The 23,116-nt window shown below is 47.4% G+C and overlaps 1 protein-coding gene across 6 annotated transcripts in view; it reads right to left on the bottom strand.

Moving 5' to 3' along the window:
* The window catches only part of TBC1D14 (TBC1 domain family member 14), a 103,953-nt gene that overhangs the window by 50,236 nt on the left and 30,601 nt on the right, over window positions 1-23,116 (bottom strand). For 5 of the 6 annotated variants that reach the window (XM_027103767.1, XM_027103764.1, XM_027103765.1 and 2 more), the window contains one exon: window positions 6,718-6,838. In XM_027103767.1, the coding sequence (XP_026959568.1) occupies window positions 6,718-6,838 (121 nt within the window). Of the gene's footprint in view, window positions 1-6,717; window positions 6,839-15,636; window positions 15,790-23,116 lie in introns of those variants that run through there. The other variant, XM_027103768.1, reaches the window with a different exon arrangement.

Genomic DNA, 23,116 nt, shown 5'->3' with positions numbered 1-23,116 from the left:
TGTCTTCACTGGTAATTGCCTTACCTTATCCCTGGTAATTTTCTTTGCTCTGAAGTCTACTTTTTCTGATACTAATCTATCTACCCCATCTTCATTTTGGCTAATGTTTTCATGGTGGTGTTATCTTTTTCCATCCATGCCTACTTTATATTTGAAGTGAATTTTTTTTTTTTTTTTTTTTTTTTTTTGTGCGGTACACAGGCCTCTCACTGTTGTGGCCTCTCCCATTGTGGAGCACAGGCTCCGGATGTGCAGGCTCAGCGGCCATGGCTCAGGGCCCAGCCGCTCCACGGCATGTGGGATCTTCCCGGACCAGGGCACGAACCCGCGTCCCCTGCATCGGCAGGCGGACTCTCAACCACTGCGCCACCAGGGAAGCCCGAAGTGAATTTCTTTTAGACAGCAATCTGTCAGGACTGAGCATTCAGACACACAACTGGTATGCTCACACAATTTACATGAAGGTAAATTATTGGTATCTTTCACTTTGGGCCTACCATCTTATTTGTTTTCTATTTTTCCTTCTTCTATTTCCTCTTTCCTGTCTTGATTTCAGTTCTTGGACCTTTGGAGAATTCTGTTTTAACATACTGTGTTTTTCACTCTCTCTATGTGTAGTTTAGTGGTTGATCTGAGATTTACAATATATATTTTTCACAATCTAATTAGTATCAATATTTTAGCACTTCAAGTGGAATGCAGAAACTTTTCCATCATATCCCCTCCTCCTTCGTGTTTTATTTGTCATACGTATTACATCCACATGTGCTGAAAACCCCATACAACCTTATACTTTTTGCTGAAACCAAACATATTTCAAAGAATTCATTAAGAGAACAATGGTCTACTGTATTCATGTGGACATTTACCATTTCTGTTCCTCTTCCTTCCTAATGTTTCAAGTTTCCTTCTCGTATAATGTCCCTACTGTCTGGAAAACTTCCTTTAGTAATTTTTTTAGATCTGCTGGCAACAAATTCTCTCAGTTTTCCTTTATCTGAAAAGATCTTTATTTCACTTTCATTCCTGAAGGGCATTTTTGCTGGATATAGAATTTGGGGTTGATAGTTCTTTTCTTTTAGCACTTTAAAAATGCTGAAATCTGGGCTTCCCTGGTGGCGCAGTGGTTGAGAGTTCGCCCCGCGATGCGGGGGACGCGGGTTCGTGCCTCCGTCTGGGAAGATCCCACATGCCTCGGAGCGGCGGGGCCTGTGGGCCATGGCTGCTGGGCCTGCATGTCCGGAGCCTGTGCTCCGCAACGGGAGAGGCTACAGCAGTGAGAGGCCTGCGTACCGCAAAAAATAAAAAATAAAAATAAAAATAAAAATAAATAAAAATAAAAATGCTGAAATCACTTCCTGCTGGCCTCCATGGTTTCTGATGGGAAAATCACAGTCAGCTTCCTTTTTCTTAATTTGTTAATATCTTATACATCTATTACACGTGAATATAACCGAGAAGTATTACTAATTTATCTAAAGGAGCCCCTTCCCCACTTCCCAATAACGGACCACAAAGCCACAACCACCTCCTGCCAAGGCTACACCAGGAGCACCTCTTTAAGAAGATTTCATCCACATGACCTCACTGGAGCAGAGGCTCAAAATTTCCCAGCAAGTCACTACTTCTCAAACCTTAGGGCACATCGGATTCACCCACAGAGCCTAAACAAAAACAAAACACCTGTCAGACTGGAAGCAAGGTATGAGAAAGAGAAGTCAAGAGCAATTCTAAAGTTTCAGGCCTGAAAAAGAAGGCTAAGGCTGTCATTCACCAAAATGGGGAAAGCTGCAAAGGGAACAGGTCTGACAGAGTGGAAAAAGAAAATCAGAGTCGGGACTTCCCTGGTGGCGCAGTGGTTAAGAATCCGCCTGCCAATGCAGAGGACACTGGTTCGAGCCCCGGTCAGGGAAGATCCCACGTGCCGCGGAGCAGCTAAGCCCGTGCACCACAACTACCGAGTCTGCACTCTACAGCCTGCGAGCCACAACTACTGAGCCCACGTGCTGCAACTGCTGAAGCCCTCGTGCCTAGAGCCCGTGCTCCGCAACAAGAGAAGCCACCGCAATGAGAAGCCCGCGCACTACAACGAAGAGTAGCCCCCGCTCACCGCGACTAGAGAAAGCCCGTGTGCAGCACCGAAGACCCAGCACAGCCAAAAATAAATAAATAATTTTTTAAAGAAAAAGAAAGAAAGAAAATCAGAGTTTAGCTCGGTGCTTGTTAGCCACGAAATGTCTATCAGACGTCCAGGTGGAGCTGTCCAGTAGGCAGCTGGCTGCCTACGTCTGGAGTTCAGGGGTGAAGGCCTGGCTGGTGGTCAGCGTAGGCATGACATTTACAGCCTGAGTCCAGCGGAGATCTCCCAGAGGCGCCCACAGATGAAGAAGCGCTCGAGAGGCACCCTAATGTTCAGAGGGCTGGAAAGCTGAGGGCACCCAGCAAAGGAAACTGAAAAAGGAGGAAGAGTGTGGTGACCTGGAAGCCACAGTAAGAAAGCCTCCCAAGGAGCAGAGAAGTGGACAAGGGCTGAGGGAAATAACCACTGGACCTAGCACCTGGAGGTCACCTGAAAACCAATCTCAGAGAAATGTGCTCAGTGGTACAGAAGCGTCTCAGGACGGCTGCGCTCTACTTTTCCTTCGCAACATTTATCACAGCTACAATTATCTGTAGAGTTACTTGTTCAAATCTTTCTTTCCCCGACCCCTGGTAAGTTCCAGTGAAGGCAGGGGCCGAATAAGTCTTTGCCCTTCATTATAATAACCAGGATTGGTCCACACAGTGTCTCAAATTTGTGGAACACGTGAAAGGACCATGGAATCCAAGACAGAAGGTTCCTCTTCATTCACAAACAAAGGACTGTACTTCTGTGACAGCATCGCCACCCGCGCCAATGTGGCCAGAGCCCTGGTCCATACAAACCCAATGACAGGAGATCTGAAGGCAGCTATCTTCAAATACCTTCTCCCCGGCTTTACTCTCAAGAGCTTCGCCAGTCCACCAGCAATGGCCGAACGTGTACACGGCATACCTGGGCCCTTTATTTAACCCGCTGTGGGCAAAGACGGCTATTTTCCTCCTAATAGCCAGCATTCCCTTCTCACACGGCAGTGGTTCTTAAATTTTGGTGTGTGTTAGAACAAATGCCTGGAGCATTGTTAAGACACAACGTGTGGTGCCCCAGCCCCAGAGTTTGTTTCAGTGTGACTGGGGTGAGAGGCCTGAGAACTTGTGTTTCTAACAAATGCCCAGGTGATGATGATGTTAGCTTGGGGACCACAATTTGAGAACCACTGGTGTAGTGTGATTCTCATAGTTATTCTTGGTCATTTTTGCTTCCCCTAGGAAAAATCATAATGCAAGCTGACAGAAAATTACTTGCACTTCAAAATGTTTATGAAATTTGAAAAGTTAACGGAAAGTATCAATAACATTGCATCATTTCCTTAAAAATGGCCACCAAAAAAGAAGGCCCAAACCAAGAGAATGTGGCCCAGTTACAGTGAAGTCAGCTGTGCCCCAGAGCACCCTGGGCAAACCACATACAGCACCCAGTCCACTTAATGGACCAATTTATTAACAAAAAGTCATGACAGCCACACCCAAGTACTAACTCTGGGCCACACACTGTACTAAACATTGGGCAAAAATACTTCACATACATTATCTGTTAATTTATAAGTTAACAGGCCCATTCTGCAGATGAGGAACCAGAGAAGTCACTGGCCCAAGGTCATACAGACAAGAAGAGGGGACGCCGGAAATCAAACCCGAGCCTTCAAGTCCAAAGATCTTGGCTGGTGTTCGTACCTGAACCCTCGGCTCACCACGGGCTCCTTGAGACATGTCCACCCATCCGCTTTTGTGTTTCCAGTGCCCAGTACAAGACCTGGCCCCAAAATGGCACAAGGTTTGCTGAACAAGCAAACTAAGGGATCTATGGAGGGCACAGGCTCACCCTCTCACACTGTGGTCCATTTCTCAGTCAAAGGAAACAAACAATGATACCAGCAGACACTTTCTAGCACTTGGGACATTCATAACTGCTTGCAGCACATGATGTATACTCACTCATTTAATCCTCACCACCTCGGAGGTAGGTACTATTATTCTCCTAACGTTAAAGAGCAGGAAAATGAGGCTCAGAAGGGTTAAGGGACTTGCCCAAAGTCACACAGCCAAAGTGTAGCAGAGCTGGGATCCAAACGCAATAAGTCTGACTCCAGAGTCCATGCTTTTAAATCACTACGTGATGCTACCTCTCTCAAGTATAAAAAACTTCCAAAGACAAAGGGAAAAGGAATTAGAGTTTACTAAGTATCTCAATTATGCTTTAGCTCTAACTAGAGTTATTGTCACCATTTGGGATCACAAGTCTGGACACTCGGACCCCAGTGATGGGCTCTCTAAAGTGGGGAGGGGAGGCTGTGTGAGCCGACACCTGTGACAGCAGCCAGCTCAAGCCTGGTGCCCAGGAGCTTCCTCCCAGGGGCAGGTCCCCAGCTCTGGATCCCTCTCAGGCCTTGCCAGCTCGGGGGAGGAGGGGACAGGGTGACAAATGAGAGGGCCAGAGACACAAAGCATGAGCAAACAGGACAGAGGCAGGATTGTATGACGCATGCAGGTACGATTACATCCTTTATTATTGATGGTTAGAGCCAGATGGCCCTCTTCTTTGCAGTACTGTGTTACTACATAATTAGCTGACCTAGTCACTTCAGTTCACAAAAATCCTTTAAGTCCAAGAACATAATTCACGTTCACCTTAAAAAAACGGTACGACACAGATAACAAAGAAATTCAAACATGATGCAAGTGACATTAAGAGCCATGGGAAAATCTATTTAGCATGATGGTTACTTTTTTGAGAACCATAGATTTCTTTAAGAATTTTATAACAGCTTAGCTACTGAGTTTCCTAAGAAATGTATAGCTTAGCTCTGCATACAAACACATCATATTTTAATTGTATGCTATTTTAACAAGCCTACACAATAAGTGATTCAAATTCAAAATGTAACAGTCTATAAAAATGAATTCCAACACTGATTTACTTTGTGAGTTTCCTAGGTCCAGACAACTGCTATAAGGAACACTACACAACATTCAAAACATCTTTAATTTGACGAGGCATAAAAAATGAAATACGTGCAAAGCCAGCTTGTTGTCCAAGCCAGAGCCCCAGCACGTGCTCACACACTGCAGCCCTGGACCTCACATGTTTATCCTCAGAGGGCCGCAATACTCTGCAGCCCCACTGCCACCACTGCACTGAGCCAGACCCCACTGTCTCCCACCTGGACTAGTCCAAGAGCCACACTCTCGCCAGGGGGACCTCCTCACTCCCTACATGAGTAAAACCCTTCAGGGGCTCCCCAGAGCCTCCAGGTTAGAGACAGGTTCTGCATGCATCACATCCCACCCCACAGGCCCCGTGGACAGCCCCTCTCACTGCTCCCTGGGTTCACGCTGCACGAGCCGCCCAGCACCTGCCCCTCCCTTCCTGCAGGGGCACAGCAGCTGCGAGGGCCCTGGCGCCCAAATGCCTGGGGCTGAACTCCAGCTCTGCCGCTTACTAGCCGCACAAGTCACTCAGCCTGGTCTCAGGGCTTCTTTGGTAAAATGAAGACAGTAACAGTGCCTTCTTCATAAGGTTGTTGCGAGTTTTAAATGAACTAGAAACCCACGTGCTGGCTCATTTATCGCCAGGACATAGTAATCACTCAGTACACGATCCCCATTACTATTAATTCTCTGTCACACCGTTAAACTCAGACTTCTGTGCCACGTCACCCACCAGGCCCGGCCTCCCTGCCACGCACCTGCAACACCTGCACTGGCATCACTCCCTCACCAGAGGGGTGCTCTGGAGCCTGGGTGCAGTGCCATCTCTCTTAACTCCAGTGCTGGCACTTAGAAGTGTTTGTTGAACAACTGTCCGTGAATACAAAACTGAGGTTGGGGGGTAAGGCTGCTGCGGGGCAGTGTCACAGCACCCGGCAAGCACCGCACTGTTAGGACGGCTGGGACTCAGGGCCAAGCAGAAGATGCGGGTGGTAACAATCAGGGCTGCCGAGGCCGCTGACACCCGGGGCCTGGCTGAGTCTGTGCTTGAGCCCCGCTCCCCGCGAAGATGAGCGCATGCCTCCAGCAGCTAGCATCACTCCCTCCACGGGGAGCGAAGTAGCCCAGTGGTGGTGAGATTCCACGCACCTGGCCTGGCCCTGAACCCCACCTTCTCCTCCCAAGACATGTGGGCAGCGTCGGCCCGCGAGGGGAAGAGGTCATACTGCAGCCTGGGTAACAGTGGCCCTAGGTTTCCTGGTCCAAGGAAGCACTGGAAGGATTAAGTCCTTCCCAAGAAACCCCTAGGATCAGAGAGGGAGAATTCTTTCACATCAAACACAATTAATAAAAATTAGATCGTAAACATATTTGCAACTCTTATTGAAAAAAAACTGATTAAATTTCATCAAGTTATAAATATCTAAAGCCCAGCTCTCTCAACTGAACTTTCCTATGTGTGCATACGAGCTGTAAGAAGTGAAAAAGGTTAAAGTCATCCACATTCTCAAGACAGACTTAAATTTTAGGTACTTAGCATGCAAGTGAAAGCAAAGCTTTCCAGTCTCAAAGCCTCCAGAATGGTCCTTTCTGCACGGTTCATAAATGCATGCTGTGCCGCACGTTGCTGTTTTTCTGTATCGTGTATACCTTTTGTATTTTCTTTGACTCTTTCTGAGCATTCTCTCGGAGTGGTACTTTTCCAAATAACTTCCATCCCAAGTCATTTTGTTTGTCAAGTCTTGCATTTTGTTTTCTAGCAAGCAAATTCCTATAGGAAGAAAATAAAAGGGTTAGGGAATTGTTGGGTATTTACAGAAACACGAGGACAGCCAAATCACTCTCTAATGAAAACAAGTAGACTTTCCTTTCAGAGAACAATGTGATGAACCACAGACTTTAATTCTGCAGACTTGATTTTCATGTCGACCAAGAATTATGAAGCAGGTGAAAAGACCTTGAACCAGAGCAAGCTTTTTGTTATTCACCAATAGCATGTACAAGTTCTATCATTTAGAGTCAGGAAATGTATTATAGCGTAACAAAGCATATCCAAAAAAGTGAGCTTTGAAGTCAGACTAAACTGAATTGAAACCCTGGCTCAATCACTCACTAGCTGTGTGACTCTGACCGGTATATTAACCTCTCTGAGGCTCAGTTTCCTTATGTCTAACAAGGGTCACTATATGAATTAAAATTACAGGTACATGATCAGTGCTCAAAGGATAACAGTTGTTTTAGTACTTAAACCTCTAACTTAGTTTAAATTATCTATAAGGTAAATTTATACTATCTATTTATAAAGAGTCTCCATGTACCATAAAAAGAAAGCCACTCATGAGATAATCACAAGGTCTTCTCTCCCAACAACACGTGAACAAACCCAGATAACATAAATAAATCCCAAATGGTACTACAAAATAAACTATGTTTTGGAATGCATTGTACTGGTGCATTCATTAAAAACAAATGGTTTCTAGGGCTCACTGGAAAGTATAAGATGAGCATGAAGCATCTTGCGTGCTAGAAAGAAGGTGCTCAAAGAAATATGGGGACAAGTTTCATGAAAACAGTACCAGCTTGAAAAGGGCTCTCACTAGCTAAATCCGGAACAATGTAATCATCAAAATAAATAATGGGGTTATAACCCATCAAATGAAACAGAAATCCATGAGCCCAAGTGGATATGGATACAAATACACAAACAGAGGAGGAAGGAAAACTCTTAGAATGTCCCCCTAATAAGTAGAGAAAGACTGATGGGGTTAGGAATTAATCAATGGATGCTGAAACTGGTAGGTGAAAGCTGGATGAAGAAAAGGAATTTTACTTAGTTTGAAAGTATCTCCCACAAATTACTTGTAATGACAAAGACAAAAATAGTTAACTTTACAGTCGAGAAACCTCATTAGCCAAGTGATCAAAGCTGGCATCCCCCAGGTCAGGATGGACAGCACACGTCACCTGCTCTGATGCTGAGAACAACACACCATGTCAATGGCAGTTACCAAAAGTGCATCACCTGAATATAACCATGAGGAGATGCAGACACACCCAAACTGAGGGACAGCCTATGAAATAATGAATCTCACTCTAAAAAGGCCAGTGTCACATGTGGACAAAAAAATAGTGCCTGTCATTTCGGTAAACAGAGAATGTTGCACCCATCCAGCCATTAGCCACTGTAGCCATCTCAACGGTGCGCCCTGAGGGGATTCTGGATGGAGAAAAACTGGGATCCTGGCCCTAGCTAGTGAAGATGCATACCAAAGGAATAATTTCAATCAGCCCAGACTCTTACATCTTCCCATACAATCGTTAACTTGAGAGGTCTGTTTTTTGTGATTAGCAGTAATCTTTTGATGCTCAACTGCATGGTTTTTTGTTTTTGCTTTTTTCAGCAAAAACTCCTGTATATCCTGGCTCCTTGCTTATCTCTTTGGAACAGTCCCTCAGAGCTATCTGCGAGGCTGCCTTCCTGGGCTATAGACCTCAGAAAGGCCACCAAATAAAACGTAATTCTCAACTTTTAGGTTGTGCTTTTTTTTTTCAGTCGACAAAGAAAGGCTGAAGAATTGTTCCAGATTAAAAGGAGGCTAAAGAGACCTGACAATTAAATGCAGTAGGTGGATCCTGGACCACGGGCCAAGACAGGTATAAAGAAGACTACTGGGACAATGGACGCAATTTGAACATAGAGTATAGAGGAGAACAGCATTGGGTTAATATTAAATTTCCTGATCTTGATAACTGTACTACAGTTACAGAAGAGGATGCCCTTGTTCTTACGAAACATACTGACATACTTAGGGGTAAACGGGCATGATACCTCCAAATGATTCTCCTAATGCTTCCTCAAAATTCTTATACACTTGGGCTTCCCTGGTGGCACAGTGGTTGAGAGCCCGCCTGCCGATGCAGGGGACGCGGGTTCGTGCCCCGGTCCAGGAGGATCCCACATGCTGCGGAGCGGCTGGGCCCGTGAGCCATGGCCGCTGAGCCTGCGCGTCCGGAGCCTGTGCTCCGCAACGGGAGAGGCCACAGCAGTGAGAGGACTGCGTACCGCAAAAAAAAAAAAAATTCTTACATAAAATAGATACCACACTCACAGAATGAATAAAACAATGGAGTAAAATGTAAATGGCTAGTGAATTTGGGTAAAGGACATAAGGGAGTTCCTTGTATTTTTCTTGCAAAGTCTCAGTAAATTTGAAATTATATAAAAAAAAGTTATTATACAAAAACTTTCAAACAAGTTTTCTTTGTATTCTTCCTTGTTTTTCTGTTGTGGTTATAATAGAACCTATTTCAGAAATGGTTTCATACCCCAAGGCAATTTATATTTACATTAGTTAAGAAATGAAGTTTGAGGTGTCTCCAGGCCCAACCTGTTTAACATCTAAGATTCAGCCAGCCGTGAAAGACTTAACACAATTAAAACCAAGCTAAAACCTCAGCCACCCAGAAAGGTTCTAAGAATTTGGGCATCCAGAGCCTGGATCCACTAACGGCTAACATTTTGCTAAAGAGGAGTTGCCTCTGAGGAAGGGAACTGGGTGCAAGGGACAAAAGTTGAGGAAACCAAACGCACCCAGAAAGAGGAGGGGCCAGGAGTGAGAGGTAGGCCTCCCAAAGGACCCTGACCTTACTCTGGAGGGACGTGAGTTGCTGAGGGTCTAGAGGGGTAACAGTAGAGAACCGCTCAGAAGGGACTGGGTACGGGGAAACTCAAAAGAAGCCTGGGCTTTGTGATCTGGGAGGCTGGGTGTAAACGGTGGTGCTATTCGCTGAGACCGACCAGCAGGAGGTGAACCAAGGGGAACAGAAACCTTGGCTTCTCTGCCCACTGCTAAGGCTACATAAGTTCACACAAATGTAGTGCAGATAAAGTTTATCAAAAATCAAAGTTGTGGGACTCCCCTGGCGGTCCAGTGGTTAAGACTCCACGCTTCCAGTGCAGGGGGCGCAGGTTCGATCCCTGGTCGGGGAACTAAGATCCCACATGCCGCATGGCGAGGCCAAAAAAATCAGAGTTGCAGAATTCTTTTTAGCATAAGAGCTTAAGCTATACATAACAGGCCATGACTTTTGAAAGGTCTGTAAAAGGTATCTTTGGATGTATTACTTTTTGTGAAGTTGCAGTCACCACACGTACCAGGAGCTCTGAGCACAAAGGAATCCGTCCCCAGCTTCAGCTGCTGTGCCGTCTGCAGCCCTGGCGCAGGCACGGGGAGTGGGGAAGCCCACCAGAAAACGGTTCCGGCTGCCGGCTCCCCTTCCAGGTCGAGGGTCATGGAGAGCCTGGCATGGAGCTGGCTGCGGGGCCCAGGAGCCAGGTGGCCCCAGGGACCCGCCTCTGCCCATCACACGACCCAACCCCACTCCGGGGGCCAGGTGCAGTGCGAGAACACGAGCGGCGGGGCGAGCTGTCCCTTCGGCACCTGTGCTGCCTTCCTGACTGGGTCTCAGAGGAGCCCTCAGGGACGCCCGCAAGTGCGGAGGCTCCTCCCCAGTCCAGGAGGGCCCAGAGGGAAGACGCGTCTGTGGATACCTCGGGAGGCCCCCGCGTGAGCTGTGTGACCACAGCCTTGGCCCAAGCCTGGCCCTCAGATGCCTAAGAGCGCTCTCGTGCTCCTGGGGACGGCAGTGGTCACAGCCGCCATCCCTGACACTTCACCAGGTGGCAGAACACGGGGGCCGTGTGACTGAAGCAAGTCCTCTTGCTGAACACAGGTTACTCTGCAAAGCCTTGCCTGTCTGCCTGCCACCAGCCCAGCCCCCAGGCCTGGGCTCCCACACCAGCAGTTTCTAGAGCACTCACCAAGTTATTCTGTGTTTGTTGGAGCTACTCTGTCTGCTCCCCTCTCCACACACCTTTCCCCGGGGGTGGGGTGGCCCAGGTGGCAGGGCAGAGTCATCTCTGCATCCCCAGCGCTCTATCCAGCATGTGTCTGCTGGCAAATGGAGCAGCCAGCATAGGTGTCTGCAGGGGACGCGAGGAGGCAGGGTGGGAGCCGCCCCAAGGCCAGCGGGGGCCACCTCCAAGGATGGGGCACACGCATGGGCACCCTCAAGGCAGGGCTCAAGGCAAGAGAGACGTATCTGGACAAATCAAAGCCCAGGACTGAGAATTACACAGAGGTAGCCTCTGAGCAGGGGCAGGAGTCCCCCTGGAAAGGAGGGGCAGTGGAAGGCGGGGGGCTGGGAGAGGCCGGGGCAGGGGGTGGCAGAGGACAGCACGGCAAGCTGGCTCCTGGGGGGAAGGAAGCCAGCGGGGGGTGATGGCTCCGGGGGAGCACCTGAGCACTGTGCCAAGGAGGCGATGAGAACCGGGCACCCCAGTAAAGGGCCCTTCGGTGCGAGGGCTAAACCCCTTCGCCATAAGGAAAGCAAGCACTTCCTCTGTTGGCCGCGCTAGGGGCCTCGGCTGATGGCCTCAATTCGGTCTCTGACTGAAGGGCAAAAACAACATGGAAGTGGAGGAGACTCTTACCTGCACCTGAAGGGAATCAGACCACCAAGGGCTAATAAAGAACCCGTGCCGCTCCTGGATACGTCCCCTGTCTGCAATCCACAGGGCACAATGACAATCTTACCAAGACTGTCCACGTGGAGGTTCCCTGAGAGCCACCCAGGACTCCAGGCGATGAATCCTGCCCCACCTACCTGCACACATGCGGACACAAGCACACCAACCTGGCACCCCTCACCCCACCTACCTACACACACACACACACACACACACACACACACACACGAGCGCGCGCGTGTGCGGGAGAGGGCATGGCTGAACTCCTCACTAGCCCCCTTCTTCCAAGCGGCCACTCAAATCTACCCTCCCACAGCTGGCACCGGAAGCACCTGAAGACGCTTCCGAAGACAGAGGACAAGCACGCCTCCCAAGAGGCTGACCGTGGCGACTAAGCCTCCAGCAACCCTGCCCCAGAAGCACCCCCTACAGGCAGGGGGCCAGAGTGGAGATGCCTCTCAACAACCCACCAGGCCTCATTCATTCAGCGAATACTCTCTGAGGGCCTCAACTATACTGAACAGAAAAGGCAGCCTTATGTGCTTAGAAACCTTCGGCCTCTCCTCAGGCTAACGGCAAACCGCTCGGCCCGATGGCTATGGTCTGGCCGCCCCCTCGGGCCCGGGCCTTTAAGGGCCTGTGGTCCCTGTCCCTTGGGCACGGCTCCGTGACCCAACAAGCCCTGGGCACCTGCAGAACTCCAACACCATCTCTTCACACAGCGGCCGGGGCCGTCTCTTGAAAGCACGGATGGACCACGCAGCCCCGGCCCCAAATCCCTTCAGTGGCTTCCAGCTGCCCGCGGCACCGTCACACATGCTGTTCCCTCTGCCCTCGAAGTGCTCCTGAAAGAGGAGCCAGGAGTGCCTGCCTCACGGGGGGTCGTGAGGATTAAACGAGGCACTGGACCCCGCAGGCCGTGCACAGGCACTGGCACACACACTTGGCCACCAAAACTCCGCCTGGGGACTGAGTGCTGGCGAGCAGGGAGTGACCGTCCCCAGGCTCAACGCCCTTCAGCCAAGCCAGCCCTCTGCACCCGAAGGCGAGGCTTCAAGAACTGCGGGCTGAAGGAAGGTGACCTAGGAGGCTCCGGCTCCACCTCAGGAAACACGCTTTGGGGGCTGCCACATCCAACTGCAAGGGAAGAGCCTCATCCTGAAAGCCTGAGGGAGGCAAGAAGAAGGAGCCATCCCTGGCATCTACCCCAGGGCCTTTTGCAAAATATTTATTCCTGTCTCAATACGCACCAACTCAGAGGACAAGATATGGGACACCGGTGACAAAGCGGCGTTCGACATAACAGTGCGTCAGGTCCTGCCAGCTCCCCCGTGAGGCTGGATGCTCACAGGCACCGTGGAGGCCATGCCACAAGACACCAGCGCCATCAGATTTAGGAGCCAGCTTGCTTACTGACGTTTAGTTGGGACGAGGTGGACCTGTAGGATCCCAGCCCTCAACAGGAAGAGTCAGGCGTGAGCCTGCTCACATCCTGACCACACCTTCCCTTTTCTCAACCTCCTCTGCACTCGAAGTCACCAGGATCCTTACTGCTGCAGGCTTGTCCCCTGTGCCCCACTGACAGGAGGTACAGGCAAAAGGCGGCCGAGTGTGAGTGGGGAAAGCAACACCTGGAGACCTGAATGCCCCTCACCTTCTGACAAAAGGTTTGGCCCTGCGCTGACCAACACCAGAGCCGCTAGCCACATGCGGCCACTGACCACTTGAAGGGTGCACATGTTGAAATGATGTATTGGCTTAGAAAAGATTTTCTTTCAAGTGTCACTAAAAGACTGAAACAGCCCCAGGGTTCATGATCTACTCATAGGCAGGCTTAAAGATCAGGGGAGCCTTGAAGCTTATACAATTTGGGGAATCCTCTTTAAAGAAAGAAAAACTCCTTAGGTACAAGTGAGAGGTCCTGAAGGTTAAGTATCGTTAACGTTGTCATAAACCCAATTATATGTCTTTGGCTTCTGAAACCTGGGACGAGTGTCGCAGCGGCTGCCGGTGCTCACAGGTGATGAAACTCCAGCAGGTGAAACTCCAGCACCAACTTATGTCCAACGTTCCATGTCTCTGTTTTTAGACAAGCGATCGTAGAGCCAAAAAACCAATAATACCCTTTCTTCGTAGGTGTTGTGAGGCCGAGGTTGTCACCTTCACCTCCACCCCGCACGAACTTAACTTTCCCAAGTTACTGAAGCCAAAAGAAGGCGATTCCAGGAGCAATTAAAAATGCTCGCTGACAGGGCTTCCCTGGTGGCGCAATGGTTGAGAGTCCGCCTGCCGATGCAGGGGACGCGGGTTCGTGCCCCGGTCCGGGGGGATCCCACATGCCGCGGAGCGGCTGGGCCCGTGAGCCATGGCCGCTGAGCCTGCGCGTCCGGAGCCTGTGCTCCGCGACGGGAGAGGCCACAGCAGTGAGAGGCAAAATGCTCGCTGACAAGATTATGAGGTGTTAGACCTGGGTCCCTGTGCTCGCGAACATCGAGGTGCTGTGAGTGCGCTGATAGCAGTGTGGGCCCTCCAGCAGGCACTCAAGTACATTCCTAGATACTATTGACCTGTGATTTTGTCTTCTGTCACCAAAACGTGAAGTCCACGAGGGTGAATGCTGTCTCTTCTATTTACTGTGGTGCCTCTAGTGTCTGGAACAGTTCCTGGCATATAGGAAAAGACTCAAACTTACTGAATGTATGCTTTTTTCAGGGAATTTTCATAAAGATTACATGAGAATTATCCCCGCCCATTTAAAATAGGAGAAGCTAGGTTTCGGAGAGGTTGAGGAGTCCTGCCCAGAGAGACACAGCTAAACGGCACGGAGCGAGGCCACTCCCTGGCAGGTGTGGAGTCAGGGCTGTCCCAGAAGACAGAGGACAGCTGGGATGGAAGGACGCAATCCTCCCTGACCTGGTGGAGCAGGTTCCACAAGCCAGCGGCACTCCTCAGGGGTTTCTCAAAACTTCTCAGAGTCCTAAGAAATAAACCTCTAAAGTCCTCCTCCTTCAAGACAACGTACGCTTGAACTCCCGTTTGTAATTCAGAAATTACTTGGGGCTTCTTGCCCTCCCCTCCTGTCTCATTAACAAACCGTTAGTAAATCCTGCTTCCAAAGCAATCAGAAACAAGCAGAAACACCAGCTGCCCCGAGAACTCCCTGGCCCAGATGGGTATCTTCTCCACCACTTCCTGCATCACAGATCACCTGTCAGGCACTGGTCCTGCACCAAGCACTTCTAGTGTATCTTACGTGTGAAACAACCCTACAAGAAAGGTATTATAGTTACTACCACACAGACAGGACACGGGCTTGGTGAGGTTAAGCAATTTGCTCAAGGGACGTATCAATCGTGACGCTCATCTGAGGCAGAGAAGGGAAAAATCTCCACTGATTGCACTGAAGTTCCACCTCATAGGTATTTTTTCCAGACGTCCACCCCTCAAAAACTGACATGCTCCACTGCCACATATACTTACGCTGCGCCTGACTCCGCTCTGAAAACGCAAGGGGAAGAGGCTAGCTCACTTCAACTGCCACAGAAACACCAAAGATAAAACAGCATTCTGCAAAGCAAACCTCCTGTGTGATAAAATTCTCCCTCCCCTGTGGGAAATAGGAAGTGAGTAAGAAAGACACGGAGGCGTTATTACTGCGATCAAAATCATTGTGCCAAAAATTCCTAGTTCCACACACAACTAAAAGTACCCGGAGTCTCTCCTCTTTCAGAAAATGTTACCCAAGTAGCATCTGACGCTAAACATTTAATCCCCTAAAAACAGGGATAACACACAAGGGAGGGGGGCGCGGGCAGTGAGCACGGATGTAAACACAGGCCCGAGAACTCGGGCACACACACACAGCAGACCCTTGCTGGATCAGACCCATTTTAAACTGAGGAATATCCAAAGAAACAACTCTGCCCCATGGTGGGGTGGGCAGGCTAAATCATGTTAAATCCTCCCTAACGTGGTAGAAACCTTGCTCCAGTTAAGTCTCCAATTACAAAAGCAAGAAAGGCAAGACCGCAACCACAAACCTGTCCATTAACAGGAGCGCAGGGGAGCAGGCCATCACGTCTACAGTAAGCACCCGGGTCTGCACGGCCAGCCACAGAGGCGCTGACCCTCCCCTGGAAACATTCCTGCCCAGCTGGAGCCACAGTCCCAGGAAACACTATGGGCGCCCTTCCGAGCCCTGCTCCACACCACACCGTCTGGAAGACTGAGGCATGCAGGGCGGAGCGGACCAGCTGGAAAGGCAGGCAGTGCGGGTAGGCTCTGACTCCTAACTAATCACAGGGAGGGAGGGTGCGGGGAGTCTGGGAAGCAAAGCTGAGTGACCAGGTTCCTGGGCCCCAGCACAGCTCTGCTCCCGCATCTCAGCACCCTGCCGAGACCCAGAGCCACACCACGCCAGGATAGGCGAACGACCACCAAACCCACGGCCACTGCTGACCAAGAGGCAAGGCAAAATGTATCTGGAACCACTTGGAGCTACTCCTTTGGGCCAGGCCCTGCACTTTGTGAAGAAGCAACCAAGTATTTAGGTGAGTCACAAACATGGTCACATAAACCTCTGTCCAAATACCTGCATTAGAACCATCACTACGGGATTCTCCGGCCATGACTTCAAGTAGGGTTCAAAAATTTTAAAGGACAAGATCTAACTAACAACTTCAAGGTCTATGGAACTGATCTATTCTAAATCCACAAGAAGATACTATAGGTTGGCTGGCCCTTGGGGCAAGCATCGTTCAATTATGTCAACAATTAGCCCATGGTAATACAATCCTCCAGGCGCCTTGGCCAGGGTCCTCTTTCTAATAATCGGCTCCACCGTCCCTTTAAAAAAAAAAAAAAAAATCTGTCGGCGTGTCTGCAACGTTTGAAACTACACAAAAAAAAGTCTGACTGGAGACAGTCATTAGATGGACATCTCTGGCAAGAGGAGGCGGTGAGGACCAAAGAGGGAAATTTTACTTCTACATTACAAATATCTGTATTGCTTTTTAAAAAAAATCAAACGTTGGCAACTAAAAAGAAAAGAGAGACAATCAAATATGGGAGATAAGAGGGCACAAGAGTGGTACTGAGCACATAGCCAGTGCCAGGCCCTGAGACCAGTGAACAAAACCGACAGAAGTCCTGCCCCAGGGCAGCTGACACTAACGAACATACTCTAACAGTGCGGGGGACCCCAAAGTGGGGTGTCTGGACCAGAGGCAGCATTACCTGGGAGCTGGCTAGAAATACCAATTCTTGAGCCCCATCCAGACCTACTGAATCAGAAACTCTGGGGTAGGGCCCAGCAACCTCTGTTTAACGAGCCCTCCAGGTGGCTCTGATGCTGCTCAAGTTCGAGAAGCGCACTGTTCTGGACGATGTTTATATGCTTAAAATTCCTGCTGTCCTACTTAAAACTTCTGGTCAAATGCCTCACTGCCCAAGGAGTCAAACCGACCTTCTTCGGCCTGGCACATCAGCAGCTCAGGGTGAGCGCAGAGTAATCACTGACAAAGTGACCACAACAACAGAGGAGTCAGCCACCCCCAACACACGGCCCCCTTTCTTCGGCTTCATCTTCGGTCTTTCTCGGGATGCTTTCTTTTCTCCTTCACTACAGGAGAAACTACAGCTTCATGTCCCTACATGCTTCCAAATTTTTCCTCAACCTGCGGTATTCATGTTTTATAATTAATACCTCAGCAAAAAATTTCCAAAAATATCCTTAATTTTAAAACTCACAGAGAAAACTCAGGTCCAGATGGTCTCACTGGTGAATTCTTCCAAACGTTTAAGGAAGAAACACACACACTCTTCCAGAGAACAAACCTTTTAATCCCCACACACCCCCTCCCCAAAGCAAATTTATTAGGTCACTCAATGGATACATTTATAGGTATTAGTCACCAAGAAAAAAAACAGGACTTTCTGATGCTCCTTCAAGGATCATTTGACACGGAGTGTGTGTGTGTGTGTGTGTGTGTGTGTGTGTGCGCGCGCACACGCACACGTGTGTGTGCACGCACGTGTGTGTACACTTTTTTAAATTCCCATGAAGCTTTTAATTATTTTTTAAAATTCATATACAATAAAACTGACTTTTTGGTGTACAGGTCTATGAGTTTTAACACACTGGTCAGTTCGTTTAACCACCAGAGAAAAATCTTACAGAAACTCTTTGAGAAAACAGAAGAAAGAACATTCCTCAACCCGTTTTATAAGGTCAGCATAATCTTGATACCAAAACTTGTCAAGGACATTATAAGAAAGGAAAATTACAGGCTACACTCTTATGAATACAGAAAAATTTTTTAAAAACACAAAATATTAGCAAATCAAATCCAATAACAGATATAAAGGATGATCTATCAAGAACAAGTTGGGATTATTCTAAGAATGCAAAGTTAGCTTACTTAACATTAGAAAAATATGTTATTCACCACATAAAGTAAAGGGGAAAACACATATAACCATCAATAGATGCAGGAAAAAAGCATTTGATAAATGCAACATATTCATGATTTTTTTAAATCATAAAACTAGGAATAAAAGGGAACTTCCTTATTAATCTGGTAAAAATATTTATTATAAACTAAGATATCTGATAAAAGGTATCTTACCGCAAAAATCACACTTAATGAGGAAATGGTGAAAACTTTCCCAGAGACCAGCACCACTTCAATTTAGCACTGTATGGGAGTTCCTAGTCATGCAATAAGGCAAGAAAACTAAATAAAAGGTATAAGAATTGGAAAGAAACAAAACTCATCCACAGACAGCATGATTTTCTACAGAGAAAACCCCAAAGAATCCATAAACTATCAGAACACCTGAATTTAGCAAGATCATGGGATTCAAGGTCTACACACAAAAATTAACTCCACTTCCAACTAACGTTTATAAAATGACATTTTAAAAACCATCAAAAAATAACAAATATCCTGGAATAAATTTAATGAAAGAAACACAGGACCTTTACATTAAAAAAAACTATAAAGTACCGTGGAGAAATTTTTAAAAACCTAAATAAATGGAAGGACATAACATATTCAGAGATCAGATGTCTTCATATAGTAAAAAATGACCAACAGATTCAATGTAATCCCAAACAAAACCACAGCAGATTTTTTGTGGTAATTGCCAAATTGATTTTAAAATTTACATGGAAATGAAAAGGACCTAGAATAACCAAAACAATGTTAAAGAAGAACAAAGTAGGAGGACTTACTCTATAGATATTAAGACTTATTATATAGTAATAATAATTAAAAGAACATTAGTGAGAGGACAAGTAGATGATGGAACATATACAGTCACCTGATTTATTTCAAAGGCTCAGTGGGATGGACAATCTTTACAATAAATGAACATCAACCACTCACTACCTCACACTATAACAGAAAATTAATTCCGACAGATCACGGATCTAGTCTGTAATGACAAAACAAAGCTTCTAGAAGATAACACAGAATTTCTTAAACAGAACACAAAAGGCACTAACCATAAAAAGAAAAATTCTATAAAGCAGAATTCATTACCATTAAGAACTTTTGTTAGTTAAGAAAACAAAAGTTTAAAACATTAAGAGAATAAAAAGGTAAGCCATAGTGCAGGAGAAGATATTGCAATACATATGTCTCACAAAGGACTCGCCTCCTGAATACAGAAAGTATACCTACAAATCAGTAAGACAACCCCAGACAGGCAGGTCACAAAGGAAGGTGCCACATCGTCAATATGATATAAAAAAGTACAGCAAATTATTAGTCATCAGAGAAATGTAAATTAAAACCAAATACCCTTACCCTATTATCAGAATGGCAAAAAGAAAAGAAACAGAAAATTGAAAATTGCTAGTCCAAGTACAGACTGGTACGACCACACTGGAAAACCACTCAGCAGTGTCCACTGAAGCAGACCCAGCAATCCCACCTGAGGTACATGTGCACCAAAAGACATTATGATTAGCATTCTCCCCAGAGGTCAGAAGCGGAACAAATCAAACATCCATCCAAGGAGAACATAAAGAGATAGATTTGTTCAACTGAAAATGATACAGAATGAAAGAAAACAAATACTGCTGCCACACAATGACCACCTGGGTGAAGCTCGTTGAGCAAAGACAGCCAGATGCAAACGTATATGCTGGGACCTAGAGACTGTCATACAGAGTGAAGTAAGTCAGAAAGAGAAAAACAAATACTGCATGCTAACACGTATATATGGAATCTAAAAAAAAAAAAATACATGGTTCTAAAGAACCTAAGGGCAGGACAGGGATAAAGACGCAGACGTAGAGAATGTACTTGAGGACACGGGGAGGGGGAAGGGTAAGCTGGGACGAAGTGAGAGAGTGGCATGGACATATATACACTACCAAATGTAAAATAGCTAGCTAGTGGGAAGCAGCCGCATAGCACAGGGAGATCAGCTCGGTGCTTTGTGACCACCTAGAGGGGTGGGATAGGGAGGGTGAGAGGGAGGGAGACGCAAGCGGGAAGAGATATGGGGATATATGTATATGTTTAGCTGATTCACTTTGTTATAAAGCAGAAACTGACACACCATTGTAAAGCAATTATGCTCCAATAAAGATGTTAAAAAAAAAAGTATATGCTGTATGACTCCATTTACCTGACATCCAAAAAAAGCAGAACTCATCCAGGGAGATGGAAGTCAAAACAATGGTTGCCCCTGGGGAGTGAGGTGCCGACCAGGAAGGGGTGTGACTGGGGGCACTGGGGATACTCTCCAGGACACATAAGAGAGGGCTCACATTGTCCATGTTCAACAAACACTAACAGCTCCAGCCACTCTCCTCTGGAGCCTTCCGGGCTGATGGGCCTCCTTCCTCCCGAGTCCCTCCTCTGTGCCCCCAAGAGCACTTTTACGTTGATTTTACATTGATGTCTGACAGAGAGCTGGGGACTGTATGTTATTTATTTATGCATCACCTCCCACTACGTGGGGAGGGGTCCTTCTTGGTCTTTGTACCCCCAAGGCCTGGCATAAAACCTGCTGGATTGGGCTTCCCTGGTGGCGCAGTGGTTGAGAATCTGCCTGCCAATGCAGGGGACATGGGTTTGAGCCCTGGTCTGGGAAGTTCCTACATGCCGCGGAGCAACTAGGCCCGTGAGCCACAACTGCTGAGCCTGCGCATCTGGAGCTTGTGCTCCGCAACAAGAGAGGCCGCGATAGTGAGAGGCCCGCGCACCTCGATGAAGAGTGGACCCCGCTTGCCACAACTAGAGAAAGCCATCGCACAGAAACAAAGACCCAACACAGCCATAAATTAATTAATTAATTAATTTTTTTAAAAAAACCTGCTGGATTTGCTGCATTAACAGGTAATTCATTAACTAACCCTGAAACGCACTCCCGCCTGTGCGCCTCTCACTGATAAGTCAGAGTGCAAAACAAAACCCACTGTTCTCCTGCGTCACGACCTCCTTGAAATCTCCTTTGAACGCTCCCAACATCTAAATACAGGAAGGAAAAATTAAATAGAGATGCCTTCTCTAACACCAGCTTAGGTTTTTACAAGAAGAGAAAGAGAAGGCAGGGTGAAAATGCCTATGTAATGTAGTACAGAACGTTGCTAAGGAAAAAAATACAAATTTATTCTTAATCTCCAACGGAATACTAAAGAAGAGAGGAAAAGCAGAGTTGCTAGTAATAGTCTGTAAGCATCACAAATCATAAGTGGTCTGGGGACCGCAGCGACAAGTTGAGAGAAGGGATGAAATGGCCGTGTTCTTTCCATTTTAGGGAACGTAACGAATAAGATCTGCCCTGCGGCGGAAAGAGCAAACACAGGACTCAGCGTCAAGCAGATGTGGCCTCAGATCCCAGCTTCACAACAAGCTGCCTGACTTTGGGTAAGAAATGAACCTCTCAGTTTTCTCAGTGGAGCAGAGGCACCACCACTCAGTTACCTGGTTTGTGACTGTCATGTGTGCTTATCAGTAACACTAAAAGCATTCATTCATTACACAGGGCCAAGCATCTCATCTAATTTCATCTTGACCTGCGTCATACATGTTATTCTTTTCATTCGACAAGTACACATTGAGCACTGATCATGTCCGAAGCTGTGACAAGTTCAGGGAATACAATCAATAACGACCAGAGACACAGGTCCCCATCCCCGACGGGCTTACGTGTGACTTTCAACACGAGGAAATTCAGAGACATAACCTTGCCTAAGGTCACGCAATAAACCGAAAGGCTTGGATTTGGACTTAAGCCACCAGTATTTTCCCCTGGTGGTTCTCAATCCTGGCTGCAAACTAGAATCACCTAGGGAGCTTTTGCAAAAATCCTAATGCCCAGCTCTCACCCCAAACCAATTAAAACTGATCTCTGAGGGCAGGGCCTGGACACTTTTTGTTTGTTTGTTTTTTAAGTTTCCCGAACAATTCTATTGTGCTGCAAAGGCTGAGAACTTTGCTCCTTAGCTAATAAATGTTCCCTTCCCATTCTATCTCGTTTCTTTAATTGATGCTTTAATCTACACATACAAATTTAAGATTAACTCCTTTCCAGCAGTTTCCATGAAGAGTGAATTACTTTTAGATTTTGCTTTAAACTATTCCAACAATTCTACTCACTAAAGTAAAACCAAACTGTGAACACCTGCCTTACAATGTAAACTTTTCTAGTATCTTCCAGTCTCCTCTGTTTCCACTGACCAGGCTACCTGGTCAGGTAGCTCTGGAGTTCACCTGGTGTGCCCTCTCCCTCCACTGCAGCATATCCAGGCCTTGTCCCCTGGATTTTCTGGAACCCAGCAGATCCCTATCTTTTCTCATGTGGAAAACGCTTAGCCCAGAGCGTACACGAAGCAGGCCCTGCCCGTGGGCATTAAACAAACCAGTCTCTTACATGCGGCTCCAGGGACAAGAGTCCATACTGTGCAACTGAACAGAACCAAGCCATGTTCTAATGTTCCAGGGCCAGTCAAGAACATTGACTGGACATCAGTTGGGCATCAGGGATGACAAAGACCCAGGCCCTGTCCCTGAGAGGCTCACAGTAAGAGCAAGACACAGAACAAAACTAGACTAAGCGAGGCTGTAGGAACAGAGAGCAGCATGCCAGGAGGAGGCTGCCTCTGCCCTGGCCACGCTGGGAAGGCTTCACAGAAGAGGTGTCAGCTATGCTGGGCTGTAAGGCTGTGCAGAAATCGGCCAAGGGGACACAGAGCGGAGGGGAAGAGAGAATCTCAGGTAAAGGCAGGGCAGTGTGAACCAGCAATGCTGGGCTCAGAGCATTCAGTCCCATGAGCCAGAGCAAGGGCCCAGGAGAAGCAGAGGAGGAAACCAAAGGCATCTCTGCATTCTGTAGACCGAACGACCTGGAAGGACAAATCCTCCTAAACTTCAATTTACAGTAACCTGAGGCCAGAGCTACGAGCAATTCTAACAGTCCATCAGCTCTCGTTGAGAGTTTCCTCATTCATAAAACAGAGGCTGGACTTTCACTGCAGTAAACTTGCACCAAGGACAGAGGACT

This window comes from Aethalodelphis obliquidens, unplaced genomic scaffold, assembly GCF_003676395.1.
Source record: "Aethalodelphis obliquidens isolate GAN/ISIS:26980383/991018 unplaced genomic scaffold, ASM367639v1 scaffold6, whole genome shotgun sequence".
In the NCBI taxonomy this organism is placed as follows: Eukaryota; Metazoa; Chordata; class Mammalia; order Artiodactyla; family Delphinidae; genus Aethalodelphis; species Aethalodelphis obliquidens.
This window is presented reverse-complemented; position numbering and strand designations above follow the sequence as displayed.